Source organism: Oratosquilla oratoria, chromosome 21 (genome assembly GCF_046742065.1).
Source record: "Oratosquilla oratoria isolate Oo_2021 chromosome 21, ASM4674206v1, whole genome shotgun sequence".
In the NCBI taxonomy this organism is placed as follows: domain Eukaryota; kingdom Metazoa; phylum Arthropoda; class Malacostraca; order Stomatopoda; family Squillidae; genus Oratosquilla; species Oratosquilla oratoria.
The window spans coordinates 59,311,639-59,326,799 of record NC_134797.1 but is presented as its reverse complement, the minus strand read 5'-3'; the positions used below and the strand labels follow the sequence as shown (position 1 = coordinate 59,326,799).

Genomic DNA, 15,161 nt, shown 5'->3' with positions numbered 1-15,161 from the left:
ATGCTTTTCTCCACTCTGTAATCACATCTGGTGAAGAGGATCACAGATATTGATCGAAATATACGGATCTTTTTACTTTTGCCTGTTCTCCGAAAGTGAGTAATTAGTATAATGTACTAATATGTTATTATGTTCAATTCTTCCCGTTTAAGGCTAATTTTTTTTTTCTTGATGATCGCTAGAACCTAGTCTAACACCCACTTGAAGGTTTCTTATTATATCGTCATTGTTTGTCATCAGTAGGTCGAAAATATTCTCTCCCTTCGTAGGCTCAATGATAAAGTATTTTGAGAAATTGTCTTGCACAACATTATACACAAAAAAAAAAAAAAAAAAAAAAAAAAAAAAAAAAAAAAAAAAAAAAAAAAAAAAAAAAAAAAAAAAAAAAAAAAAAAAAAAAAACTTCTTGATATCTTACTAAGATTTTCCCGGCCAATGTCCTCATAGTTAAAATTTTCTATGATCACGTGATTTTGTTTTAGGACGCCCTTCGAATTTGTCGAAACGGGATTTAGTCCGTTCTATACTAGGGTAAGGAGGTCTGTAGAGAAGCCCGAGAATTAGTTTCTCATTCCTGCCTTTAATTAAATATTCACCCAAATAGATTCCATGCTCATCCTTAATCGAGTTGTTTATAATGTATTTAGCTGCGTTTTATACGAAAGTACTATTCCTCCCCCGTCCTGTGAGGTAGCCTATCCTAGTGAGGTAGCCTATATCCCTCTGTCTCGATTTGCGAAAGGAAATGTCTATACACCATATTAATCTAGGATTCAGTAGTAGTTATAATATCAAATCCTAGTGAATATGCACCACATGATTTTCCAGAGTTTATGGTCAGTAATAAGTTATGATTCTTTAATGGGTAAGATAGTAGCTATAAGTGGATTTTAATTTGGGTTAAAATGAAATTATGATACATTTGAGTTTGAGACATATATTTACATATACTCGTGAAGGATTACATTGTATAGAAGATACCTACCACTAATTGGTGTCAGGCACAAAGAATAATTAATAGTAAGCTCGCCCAGTAGCAATTACTTCAGTGCTACGATGACCCTCACTCCCAAAAACCTTGATTCTGACCATAAAAAAAAAAAAAAAAAAAATCAACTACGCAATTCCACTTTTGTGATTGACAGGATTCTAATTACAGTTTGGAGTAAATCGGAATATTATTTTAGAGGTTACCGTCAAAATCCTAATTTCACTTGACCCACTTCCACAATTTGATGGAGTCATGTATAAGACATTACCCTTTCTCCTAAAAAGTTTGTGTCAGTTGATCAATCCGTGTTAGTGTCATGTTGATAACAACCAAAGAAGCAAACCCGAAAATTCGACCAAAACCAATATCCCCATCTTCGGATTCCGTTCGTACGAGGTAAACATGACAACCTAGCAATACCTAAACGCACCACAGTCATACCTAGCACAGGGTTGACGCCGAGAGTTCAGCTTCTGCTCCAAACTCACCACTTGGTGTCAAAGCCGACAACTTGAACCCGTAGCTGACACAGGGTGACAGCCCCAGAACCTGTGTCTCGATTTCGAAGGGGAGAGGGACGCCTGGGATGGGAGACACGATGTTCATAGACGACGAGGATTCGTCACTACCGATCCATGTGAGGTGGTACTGCAGGACACATCCGTGGTTCTCCTCGGGCTCCCACCACTTCAGCGTCAAATATTTCTGAGCGGCCTTCTTGAGCTGAAACTCGCGCGGTTCGCTCGGGAGGTCTTCGAGTGTGGTGGCGTTAATCGAAACCCAGGGGCTGTAGAGCGATTCCAAGGACACGGACCGGATCAAGAGAGTGTAGAATGTGCAGGCATCAAGTCCATCAAAACCCTCGCTAATGCTACTGTTACTTCTGTAACCATAGCTTTTCATACCACCCTCGTTGACTATGTCAAGCTGGTATTCATGTACGCACTGTGGGTTTAAATCGGGTTGGTGCCAAGAGATGTCGATAGTGTGGTTGCCAACAGCCATCACGGATACATCCTGAGGTGGACTTGGTTCTGGAGAGAAAAAAAAATAAAAACGGGTTGATCACTACGGTATCGAATAGCATTTATACTCTGCAGCTAAAACTACATGGCAGATGTGAAGTAAATGTTTCTTGATCAAGACGGCCGAATCAAATTTACTTTGTATTCCTTTAACAACCAAAGGTTTCTCTGAGCCTGGTATCGGCAAGAAGAGACTTTAAAGGTGTTCAGTTCGTCCTAATGGACAGTAAGAGGATTAACCAAGAAATCCGTGAAAATTAGAAGCATAATAGTTGAAATAATATCATAATTCCCTATGATACAAACAATTTAATCAGAATTGTTTTTCCCTCGAGATAGCTGAATCGAGATTGTTAAAAAAAAAACTCCTTCTGTACCTATTATACATAAGAGATATAAAAAAGAAAACATTGCCTATGCTCCTGTATGCTGTTATTTCTTAGTCCATTTGTTTGTTCATAAATGGCTAAATGAAACCAACGGGTGCCCATGATATACCGATATCTTTGGTCCTTGTTTCTGCCGTCGTGTAGTTGCTCTCAAATCCCGAGTATGACACACCGGCCACGAAGACAGTGTAGTCCATGCAGGGCAAAAGGTCCTCCAGCACGTCTTCCGATCCCATGACGTCACGACATTCGTCCACCGGGTGAATCGAGTCATGGTAACATAGACGGAAGGACCTAGCACAGTTGTCCTCTGGAAAGACCTCCCATGACGCCGTCAATGAATCCGTTTTTTCTTCCGATAAGTCGAGAGATACCAAATTCATTGGTTCTGAAGAATAAGAATAGCCTCAGTCATTGAGGGAATTGTGAGAAGTACGAAGAAATGTATATTTTGTCAAAGGCTTTAAAGGAGGACTCTTGTACATGCATACTTACGCTCACTTAAACATATGAATCTATAGTTTATTTACATTAAAAATTGTGTTCATATACAAGTAGGTTAAAGTTCAGTACACCTAAGAGGAACAGTTGACTATTACATATTTGGTTACAATAGAAAATATTCTGTGATATCAGTACACACGAAAAAGAAAGACACATATGCTCAGATATAAGTACAAGACTCCTACAGAAAAGCATACAAACCCTGACAAACCTAGTTTTATGTGTCGAAACAACTACATATAACACTCTGAGTACACATTTGGCAGCATCATCTTACCAACAATCCCGTACAGAAATCAAAGTTGTAAAATTAATCTAGAATGATTCACAAACTGTACTTGCAGCATCAAAAGGGTCTTACCAGCATCATCCGTGGGCGCAATGGTCTCTGCGAAGGGCCCCATGTGGCCTGAAGGGGAAAGAGCGCTCACAATGAAGGAATAGTTTGTGCACGCTTTGAGATCTGCTAAGGCGGCGTGGTGGATTCCTCGAAATGATAAATGTGCTTCAGCATAGGACAGGACGTACCTTGAAGAGCAATCAGGAACAATATAACAATACCTTACTCTTGCATCAGTTTGAAAGAAAAAAGTACAAAACGTAAGTTAATCCTATCATTGGAAGAGTTTATGATGGAGATCTGAGAAAGTCGTGCAAATGTTGGTTTATCACGGCTGCGTAAAAAAGTGCATATGCTAATTTCAGCGTTTGACAAAGTTGATAGTTAAAACTAGAATAAATGCTGACCAAAACATTGCTTGATTAAGTCCCAGTTCACAATAACATGTTTCATGACCCATCGAACGAAACTTGACGCCATTGATGTCTTCATAGGCGGGCATCTTAGTGCATAAACTGAGGTTGGGGACATCTAGTTTTGTATAAATATACGAAATATGCTGTTGTTTATGTTTAGAACACAGTATTCGAGGGCTATTTCAGTGCGAATGAGCTCAGACCTGGTTACTGAGCCCTGAAGAAACGCGATCTAAATCTGGGATTCAGATGAGTCTCTCCAAACAAACGATGCACAACTAGCGTCAGATATGGATGGTAGTAGAGTCCACTGGGATTCTTTGAGAAGTTGTACATGACTGACTCTCTGAGCGGTCAGCTTCCCCCACCTGATGTTCTGATGGTGATTTCTGATCCACTGATAGATGAAATTCTATTTAAAAACATAAGAACATAAGAATAAAGGAGACTGCAAAAGACCATAAGGCCTACACTGGGCAGCTCCGTATCCATCACCACCTGTCATCCCCATCCATAAAGTTGTCTAATCGTTTTTTAAAACAACTGATAGTTTCAGCGCTTACTACATGGTTACTAAGTTTATTCCATTCATCGACCACCCTATTAGTAAAGCAATTCTTGCCTATTTCCTTCTTAAATCTAAATTTGTCCAGTTTATACCCATTACTGCGAGTCCTGCCCTGTTGTTTTATTATGATGACCTTGTTTGCACTTGAACACTTCTATTAGATCACCCCGCACTCTGCATCTTTCCAGAGAGTGTAGAGAGTCCATGTATCATTTTGGTCATTCTTCTCTGTACTGATTCTAGTGAATTGATGTCCATTCTGCAGGACGGAGACCAAAACTGTACCGCATAGTCAAGGATGGGTCTAACTATCGCTAGATAGAGTTTAATAATTACCTCTGCACTTCTACTCCTTACCGTCCTCTAACTAAATTAAAGGGCGGGAAAGTGGTTGGTATTTGCAACACCAGCACAGAGTTGCTAAAAGCCAGAGGTGAAGCCATGATCCGTGGATTGCATGCGAGGGTGTCTACTGTTTTGCAGAACCGGACTCATTCCCTCAGGAAGAGGAATGGGGACCAACAAGACAAGAGTAATTACTATGGTATAACATCACCCAGTGTGCCAGGTAAGATTACCGTTAATCAACTGTGGGCATGAATTCGCTTCCACCTGTTAAGTTCCAGAGGCCTAAGCAGCTTGGTTTCACATCCGGTAATTCAAGAATTGATCGAAATCTAGAGCTTTATGTTTTTGTGGAGTGCTGACGCGAGTTTCAGTTGGAGTTTTTTGTAGCCTAATTTAATCTTAAGAAAAAGTTTGATCTTTTGCGGGTTCTTGGGTTTCCTGCGGGTGACAGAAAGTGTTGTGAAGTGCAGAGGTGGTGTGTCCGGATTCTCTTCTGTTAATTCAAGACTCAAGAGTGAGGTAGGACCCAACACTTTTCAACACCTGCGAAGACTGGTATTGGACAGATTTATCGATCACCCAGTGCAATTACCTCATCTTTGCTTATGATGTTATGTTCAAGTGGAGTTGTTGAAGGCCCTGTTTATAGTCCTCGACTCAGTACAGGGAGGCAATACTGCTGGAACTTCAGGTTTCCTGGACCAAGATTAAGGCCTAGGTGTTTTGGAGGCTTACTGGATGACAGTTCAGTTTGCCCATTCATGTGGCGAGGACAATTAAAGGCTGCAAAAGCTCACATATCCTAGTAGTGCAATGCACAGCGGTGACGGGTCATGCCAGAAAGTCTATTGCAGGAATGGCATGATCTGGTGTGGTATGGACTTAATCAGAATTTATGGTATTGTCGATGTCTATGGATGACTGATATACGAATCTTCAAGTCGCTTTTTGGTCCCTGTCTTGCTTTACGGCCATGAAACATGAATACTGAATGTTGACTCGAAGAAGCTTCTCTATGTGTTTGGTACCAAGTGCCTTCGAAGAATCATGCAGTGTCATTTGGATTACTTTGTATGAAAACCAGCGACTACTCCATAAATTATGAACATTGTATCGACGTGAATGGGGATATAGCACACTTCCCTGATGTTGATCTCACCCACAGAGTTGTCTCCACAATATAGCCCTTGGTGAAGACGAAGGGGATGCTTCCTTGGAAAAAACGTAGCGAATAGCGTTATATTTGTGAAGCGACGAGCTGACCGGCGTATGCTTCCAGTTATGATGATGATATTTGAACTCTACTCGACGAAGTAGTGTCATTGATAATATTTTCTGCCCCAGACGCCCAGTAGGACGTGCTAATGTGAACTTGGCCATGTCATGGTAACGATCTAGAAGATCGGCAATGCCATAAGAGATAGAGAAAACAAAAGGTGTTTGCGTTTTGTAAACGATTGATTTCTCTAGGGCAGACTCAACTCATAAACCAGAAGAAAAGTGACGAAAGCCTTATACACCACGTCCTTTTATATTCTTCTCTTATATAGGATCTAAATGATAGACGCAAATGATATATGTAAACTCCAGCTATTGTGCCCTTGGGTGTTAAAACAAAAGAAAGTGGTGTGCATTTTCTAGACTAAGGAATGAGCAAACACTAAGCAGAATGTAAACAGGGTCTTTACAGCAGCACAAGACACAATTACTCAGGAAAGCAGTTATACAACTGGACCGAAAACGAAATTATTTCTTCAGAACAAGAAAATCACATGTGAACTGACCTCTCGACGCACTGTGGACGAACAAAGGGATCATCCCACGTGATGTTGACTTCATTTTGTGAGGCGGAGACTACAGTGACGTTATGCGGCATGCCGGGAGCTTTTTCAGGACGGAAAATGCAAACATTAATTATTTATTATACAACACAGATGCAAATATGTGGAAACAACATCAAATAGTAATATATTCATGTTCAGGAATTTTAACAGTAGAAAAATGGAACAGAGGGGATTCATACATATCTGATCATGAGACGACATTATACAATATTTTTGTCACGCATAGTGCGCTAATGGAGCAGTCAGAAGCGGTCTGCTCTTGCATCATCCTAGTCGCGGTTTCGACTTTAGCATTTTTCTTCGATTCCCAGTAGTGACAGTAGCCTCTCCCTACAGTTCAAGCACACAGGGCAAAGGTGATGGCTACGCGTCTCTTGGCGTATGGTCCTCATCACCTCATACAGAAGATCGTTTACAGCGTTCCGTTTTCACCAACACTTAATCCATAAACAAAGGGGAATTCCCTCAACTGAGTGAAATCCTCTGACATACAAAGGTAAGGTGGCTGCTATTGTATTTATGAGCGCTATGACACCAAATCTGCCTTAAAGTGCTTGTGTGAACATGCATGAACACGCGCGTACACACACACATGCACACACAGGTCGCTAAAGGGGATAGATCTCAGTGGCATAAGAGATCACTTGGTTAGGGATTTGTTCCATATCAGTTACAACAGCGAAGCGAGTAAAAGCCTTGGTCAAATGCTACTATGCTTAATCGGTGGTGTCAGGGAGGATCAGGCATAGGTTTCGATTCTTTATGACGCTTTGCGTGGCAAGATGGTAGCAGACTATACTTCCAATCATGAGGACCCGGGATGAAATCTCCACTGCTTGGTTTGGTTATTTGAAAGACGTCACTGTAACTAGTGATTAGTTCCATAATAGTTATAATGGCAAAGCGTATGATAGCCCCGTTTAAATGCTACTATGCATACCTGGTGGCGTTAGGGACCAGGTACACGGGCTATAGGATGCAGTCAATGTCACCCTTCCCTGCATAATGATCGTATCAGGTTCCGACCTTTTTAGACGTTCTGCGTGACAAGATGGTAGCAGACGGAACGCTTAATCGTGTGGTCCCGAGATCGAAGCTCCCACCCCCCCACAGGAGTACTTTGTAGCCCTATCTTTTTTTTTCTACTTACCTGCATCCGCAGTATCTGCGTTTAACTTGAGTGGAGGACTGGCGAATCCTAGAGGCGACACTGCCTTTATGTCCACAGAGTAGATGCTACAAGGTTCAAGCCCAAGCATCGTGTAAGTGTAGGATGTACCATTCGTCCTCTCGCACAATGTTGCAGCTTCATTTCCAATAGGATGATAGCATATCTAGAGGACAAAATGTGATGTCAGACTTCATTTATAAAAAAAGATTGGCATAAGTATTTATTTTAGGCCATTGGGTTCACAGTTTACATGCTAATGTGATAAACAATGTTAAGAGAGGTTGACATGATTTTGCAATGTTCGTTGGTGATTTTCACGAAATTCATGTTAAGGTATGCGTGTGTTTATACCTGCATTTCGTATATGGCAGGTGGGTGATTTACTAATATCACCGCCAGGCAATTTGAATCCATAAAAAAAAAAAAAAAAGTCGGAGAGAACCATCTCCCTGTCAAAACCCAGTAGCACTATCTTCTTCATCCAAGGTTGTAATCCTGAGGGGTTGGTACTCGGTCCTCAGACAGGGGACTAGATCTGTATTAATTTGATCAACATCTCCACCTTTTCACAAATGTCTTGGAATGAAAAATGTCATGAGAAAAAAGTATCTGGGGATGGACACAAGGCGAAGACTATATGAAGAGGCGATTGTGCCCACGACGCGGGATGGGTCGGAGACTTGGAATGTAAGAGAGGCAGAGAGAGAAATTTGTATATGTTTGAGATGAAGTGCTTGAAAAAATATGGTGGGGTTTACGAGGGTGGATAGAGTGAGAGATGAGAAGGCGAGGAGAAGAACAGGGGTGGAAAGGGAGATGGTAGATAGGGCTGATGAAATCATATTGGGATGTTTTAGACACATGAGCGAAGAAAGATTAGCAAAAGAGGTCTGGAAGGCAGAGGTGGATGGAGTGAACTTGAGAGGACGACCAAAAATAGGATAGATGGATAGATGGGGTTAAGGGGACATTGGGTAAAAGGGGAATGTTCGTCGAGCAGGGAAGGGAGAGGGAAAGAGATGGGCATCAGTGGAGAATGATTGTGAAGGAATGATATATTGACGCGGCCCGAAAAGATTTTTCCTCGACTTATGTAATTACTCGCGAGTGCAAGAAAGTGGGAGGGTCATCACGTAATGAAAAGTTGGGGGTAAACTAGGTTCGGTTGTCAAGCCCTGCTGTGGAGGTGCTGTGTCTCTGCTGCGTTGTCTCTGACCTAGGTAGTCTGTAGAGGTGGTTCTCCATTCACAAGGAGCAAGAATAAAACACAAAGCAAATGGGTATTGGATGAGTGTGGGGTGATTGAAGGTTGGATGCATGCCTCTACTGACCACCTCCCTTATGATGGGGAAGCAAACTTTTGATATAAGCATGCACATATTAATTGGGAAATACTCCAGAGCGCAAAAAGTTAGCTCCTCAGGGCTAAGCTTCCAGTTTGAAGTGAGGCTGTTGATGGGTGTTGGAAACGATTCACCATAATGTGGAAACGTCCGTCGTTGGTCCTAGATGCCATGACGGTATAACGAAATGGAGCCCGGGTCCAATTTCAACTTGTCTCTTTTACATAAATTGTTACCACTTATCCATACTCTTTCATGAATTCACGTACTAAATGACTACATGTATATTATAAGAATCCATACATTAGCAGTTATAGTAATAATAAAGATAGAGCAACACGGTTCCATGCCAGTAATTTGCCACTCATACTAAACTAAAGGAGCCAGATATCTCACCGAGGATATGGAAAAAAATAAGTTCCTATTATATCTGTTAATGACCTCCTTCCAAGTACTTTCTTTGTTTCTTCTTATTGGTTACGGCCTCAAGGATCAAAGGTCCTCAGGTTGGAGTGATTTTCCGTTACGGACTAATGTAATTGAGGACCTATCTTCTGCTCTGTGTAGGTGACCCCTAGCATGACGAATCATAGAGGTCACTGTGGACACTCGACTTACCTCGTATTGGTTGACGCATCTCTTGGTTGTCGACGTCCACTCAATAATAATCGAGGTCTCGTTCGATGTCACAACTTTTGCTTGCACCGGGGTCGATGGATCTGAGGATTCGAGTTGAAATTACTAGATAGAAAATAAATAATAATACTAATACTAATAACATTGATAATAATAATAATAATAATAATAATAATAATAATAATAATAATAATAATAATAATAATAATAATAATAATAATAATAATAATAATAATAATAATAATAATAATAATAATAATAATAATAATAATAATAATAATAATAATGATGATAATAATAATAATAATAATAATAATAATAATAATGAAGAAGAAGAAGAAGAAGAAGAAGAAGAAAATGGAAACAATAAAAGGAGACGAGATATAGTGAGCATCCGAAAAGTTTAATGAAATTCATAGAGGTCAAATATAAAAGACCCAGAATTCGAAAGAGGAGTCGCAGTATGTTCTCACACTAGCGGCTGAAAATATAATTTTATTCAGTTTGTGAAAAAACAGTGAAAAAATTAAAAGATATTTAAGTCCTTCGCTTCTGAGAATTTTTTGGGTAGTGATACTGGAGGTGAGGATAATAGTAGACTAGAAAACCTTAATATAGGACAAGAACAATGATAGAAATCCAGAAGAAATACAGACATCAGAATAAAGCTATTATATTAAAGGAGGAGAGGTATCCACGTGGGAAAAAGAAGCCTAAAAAGAAGGACGGCATTTAAAGGTTGCCAACTATGGAATAAATGGGAGAATTCCAAGTCGAACCGTCATGGACCGAGGGTCGTTGTTCTCTAACGGCTTTAACGGCTGTAACGGTTACTAGTCCGCGACTCTAAACCTGATTTTCAGGAAACCCTCGTGCAGTTCTTTTCTCCAGAGTATGGTAGATGGAGTCCATGTGCCCCACCTTTTCGTAACAATACAGTATCTTCTCTAAATGACTTATGATCCCGCCTGTAGGCTGTTGCCGGTTTCCTGGAGGACGCGGGTCTTCTGCAGAGAGACCAGGGGCAACAGATTGACTGATTGACTAGTTGTATTTACCTAGTTGTATCTTACGGGAAGGGGAACTACGCTCGTCTCTGTATCTCGCCATATCTGATTTCCTCTTAAATTCTTGTATGTGTGTGTGTTCATATTCAATCCCTGCTAGGCTCAAAATGACCGGTAAGGTCTCGAATTAATTGCTGAACTTTGAAGTCGCAGCCATTTAGTCACTAACGCTCGTTGTTTTTCTAAACAACCCAAGACCTCGGGTACCTTGGTCAAGCGTAGCTGCGTTGGTGTAGGCTGCCAGTCCCACCATGTCCTCTCCTTGAACGTAGAAGTGAGGAGACAACTGGAACTTATGGTCCATGCACGGGTCCAGCGTCGTCAAGTTCTGACAACACGAAGCCTAGAGGGGACAAGAGGGCGTTACAAAGTTAGTGCAAATAATTGACCAAACTAATATCAGAACTGGGCGCGTTACCGCCGGACAGGAGTTGTGTTACCGAAAAATCTGCCTATACACACTGCTTATGTGTATATCACAACAAAGTAATGTCGTAGCACATTGGTAGAATTATACTAATGATCCACTTTCGGAGAAGAAATTAAAGTCGGAAACTCATTGATGGAAATGCACCCTAGATTTTTCGGTAACGCACTACCTGTACTGTGGTACCGCGCCCAGCTCTGCAAATTTATATGTTTTTAATCAGCTGGACATCAGGCGTTAACTTTTTCAACCCAGTGTAATGCTTTACAAAGGATATCAAAGGAAGAGCATGCCGACAGGAGACCTTTTGGTCCATAACTATGTCAGATGCAGAAAAAAAAAGGATTAAATAAATAAATGAATAATGGTAAATTATAAACAGATAGATAACAGATAATAATAAATGAACAGATAAATGGCAATAATTTATAATGAATAATAAATAGATAAACATTAAAAATAAACATAAACAATAACAAATAGGTTAAATTAGATAAATGACAGGCATTATAGTATATTGCTAAGGTGTTTATTTAAATGAATCTAAAAGATTCGAACTGTATTGCATAGCGGTTGACGAAGTTGTTTCTACCCACTTCCAAATTAAATCTACTTCCTGACACATTTAAATTAAATCTACTTCCTCACACATTTCTTGTCTGATTCGCATTCAGCATGAAAATTTCGTCACTTCTGATATTATCAGAAATGAAAATAAATAAATAGATGAATAGACAATTAAATTAATCACTTTGTGTATACAAACGTCTAAAAGAAGAAATAATGATAGTAAATAAATAATACATAAATTAATGCCAAGATCCACCCTTCTGCGAACTAATTTGTCAATTACCGAACCCACAGGGTGTCAGTGTCATCACTTGCCTCAAAACACTTTGACTCGATGACGAGGTCATAGTCGACGACCATCGTGTATTTGTGTAGTTCAAACTCTGTCGGCGTGATTTTCCAGCACATGTACACCCAAGTGTCGCCGACGTCTTGCGCCTCCAAGTCATATATAATTCCTGTGGTGTAAAGAAACGGTACGCATTAATTGTCGTCCCGCATATTTCTATTCGAATTGCCACGTGGATGCAGTAGAAATATGGCTGCTGATCTTGAAATGCACCGAATTAATGTAACATTTTAACATGGACATAATATGATTTACCGCTTCTGACGGCAAATTCATCACGCGACTTTGTCACTCTTCGAAATGATCAAATCATAAATCTATTAGAAAACAGTGGAGACAATATTACTATTGTCGAAGACTTAATGGAAGTTTGATGGATTAATGAATATGATATTTTAAAGTCTTATTAATAAGTGGAGTGCAGATGCATGAATGTATTTCTTGAATGTAAGTAATAATTTTCTCTAACTTCATTTTTAACCAAGCCCATGTTTGTGCTGAAAGTCTTATTAATAAATGGAATGATGATGCATGAATATATTTCTTGAGTGTAATTACTTTCTCTAGCTTCATTTGTAATCAAATGGTGCTGAATGACCTTGCAGAACCCCAGCAACTGACCCTCAGCGTAAATGATTTCATTCAACCCACCCAAGCACCTACTTACCTCCGAGCAGTCCCATGTCGATCCTGCACTTGCCCACGTTGCCCATTTGGTCTATCCCGACCAGGTCGACCTGCGTGGTGCAGCAATCAGCCACGTAGGATACCGTCACTGCGCGATTCGTCCCAGGATTGAAGGAGGACACGTTGTTCCAAAGTCCGGAGGGACGCGCATACACCGACGTCAGACCTGTCCGTGAGTTCTTGTTTAGTCGGTTTTCATCACGGGCTCGCGATGGAGCAACTTCAGAACTGCTGAGTCCCTACACCGTGATGCCAACATCCGTCCACTCAACCAACACAAACACAAACATCACATGAGACACCTAGAAAAATTGCACGCCAAACACAAACACCTGATACGACACGTCACACCTAGACCACACCGTACAGACTCCTTGTTAGCTGCGCGTCTCCCTCGGGCGGTGTATACGAAAAATCGTGTATAATCGCGCATAGTTACAACGTATACTTTTACCAACTTTAACTGATCGTGACCAGACGTGCCACGATGTGCTGGGTTCTGTCTAAGTACCACGGACATGAGTCCGTCTGTATCCAGTGGCAAGTGTGAGGAAAGGTAGCAGATTCTCAGTAGACGTGCTATGGTTGGCTGGGATCAGTCCTCGCTGGTTATACTATTACTTTTATCTATATTTGTATACATATTCATATGCATGTTTAATATATATTCACATCTCAACCGAATGTATATAATATTTTCTCTTTTCTTCTTGCCGGCAAAATGGTTCCGCTACTTCAGGAAGTCTGTTTCGTCGGCCGGTACCAGGATATGACTCGCCCCTTATATATCCCACTGAATGTACACCCGCATAGAGGTAACAACCCTCCATGCATAGCATACACAAACAAGCATATCGCAAACAAAAATACGATTACACGCACAAACATCTATGTAAGCTTTTTCTCCTACTGAAATGAATTTCATTTCTAACTTCCTCTCCAACTACATCTCATTTCAGTTTATACCACTAAAAGTGTTTCCAATTTTTCTGTCTGTCCCTAAGACTAAGCCTCCCAGTCCTTTTCTAGCTTTGTTGGTTTAGGCTATTGTTGAATAGATATCCCAAAAGCCCCCTCACAATTACAGATATTGATATCAGGATATCAGCCACCAAGTCTCCTGCCCATTCCTTCTGAGCCACATCATGAAATAAATATCCCTAAAAATCGCCCGATGGCAATAACTCTCATACACGACTATCTTTTAATTTCCATACAGACATCTCTTCCGCTCCTACAACTAACGATCTCGCACGAGGTAGTCCATAATCCATAGTCGGTCTCTAAGCTAAATTTCAATTGGATGTACTTTAAACCTTAAAGCAGTGGTTCCCAAACTCTCTTCTATGACGCCCCTTATTTATTCCAGCACACACCTCTTTTTTTAATCATATGGAATCACATATAATTACATGTTGTAAATGATTATATATAATACAGAAAACGGCCTTGGCTGACTGACTTCAAAAGTCCATCACTCATTAACAAGCTACATAAATCGTTAGTTCGTCCACATTTGGAATATGCTGTTTCCCTATGGTCACCGAATCTCATTAAAGACATTGACAGACTGGAAAAAGTACAACGGCGAGCCACAAAACTGATTCCAAATATCAAAAATAAATCATACGAAAATCGACTAAAACATATGAATCTTCCCTAAAAAAGCGTAGACTCAGAGGTGACTTGATACAGGTCTTTAAAATTCTAAAGGGAATTGACAACATCAAAAGTGACAAAATTTTCACATTGAATGAGAATCAGACAAGAGACAATGGTCTCAAACTGTCCGAAAATAGATTAAATTTGGAAGTGGGTAGAAACAACTTCGCCAACCGTGAATAGAATAAACTTCCTCCAGAGGCAGTGCAATGTAGTTCAGTTCGAAGCTTTAAGAATCATTTAGATAAAAACCTAAGCAAGATGCTGTAATGATTATAATTCATTTCATATATATATATATATATATATATGTATATATATATATATATATATATATATATATTTGTTATCATTTGTCTGTTTGATTCTCATTTATTATTAGTTATATGTCAATTTATTATTATTTACTGTTTACCTGTTTGTTTATTATCTAAATGTATCTATGCATTTATTTATGTATTTTGTTTATTACTTACATTATCATAGTTTTTATTTATTCATTGATTTATCATTATTATGATTTTTTCGCATCCTACCTAGAAATGGACCAAAAGGTCTCCTGTCGGCATGCTCCGCCTTTGTAATCCTTTGTAATTCTTCTTTGCACATATGTAACGGCAAATACTTCTTCTTGGAATGGTTTGATTATTCTTGTTAAACAGTGATTAATTATTAGCAGATGGCTTCACGCACCCCTTATATCTTCCTCATGCCTCCCTTAGGGGAGGGGGCCCACCCCATAGTTTGGGAACCACTGCCTTAATATACACGCGCGTACACACACATACACACACACACACACACACACACACACACACACACAC

At 39.9% G+C, this 15,161-nt stretch overlaps 1 protein-coding gene across 1 annotated transcript in view; it reads right to left on the bottom strand.

Moving 5' to 3' along the window:
• Nucleotides 1–921: 921 nt before the first annotated feature.
• The window catches only part of LOC143036957 (uncharacterized), a 30,115-nt gene continuing 15,875 nt past the window's right edge, over nucleotides 922–15,161 (bottom strand). The window contains exons 17-25 of the mRNA XM_076205014.1: nucleotides 12,656–12,841; nucleotides 11,955–12,097; nucleotides 10,850–10,985; nucleotides 9,558–9,658; nucleotides 7,576–7,759; nucleotides 6,366–6,465; nucleotides 3,271–3,437; nucleotides 2,515–2,793; nucleotides 922–2,025 (exon numbers count right to left, since the gene is read on the bottom strand). Of these exons, the coding sequence (XP_076061129.1) occupies nucleotides 1,433–2,025; nucleotides 2,515–2,793; nucleotides 3,271–3,437; nucleotides 6,366–6,465; nucleotides 7,576–7,759; nucleotides 9,558–9,658; nucleotides 10,850–10,985; nucleotides 11,955–12,097; nucleotides 12,656–12,841 (1,889 nt within the window). The 3' untranslated portion in view covers nucleotides 922–1,432. The remainder of the gene's footprint in view (nucleotides 2,026–2,514; nucleotides 2,794–3,270; nucleotides 3,438–6,365; nucleotides 6,466–7,575; nucleotides 7,760–9,557; nucleotides 9,659–10,849; nucleotides 10,986–11,954; nucleotides 12,098–12,655; nucleotides 12,842–15,161) is intronic.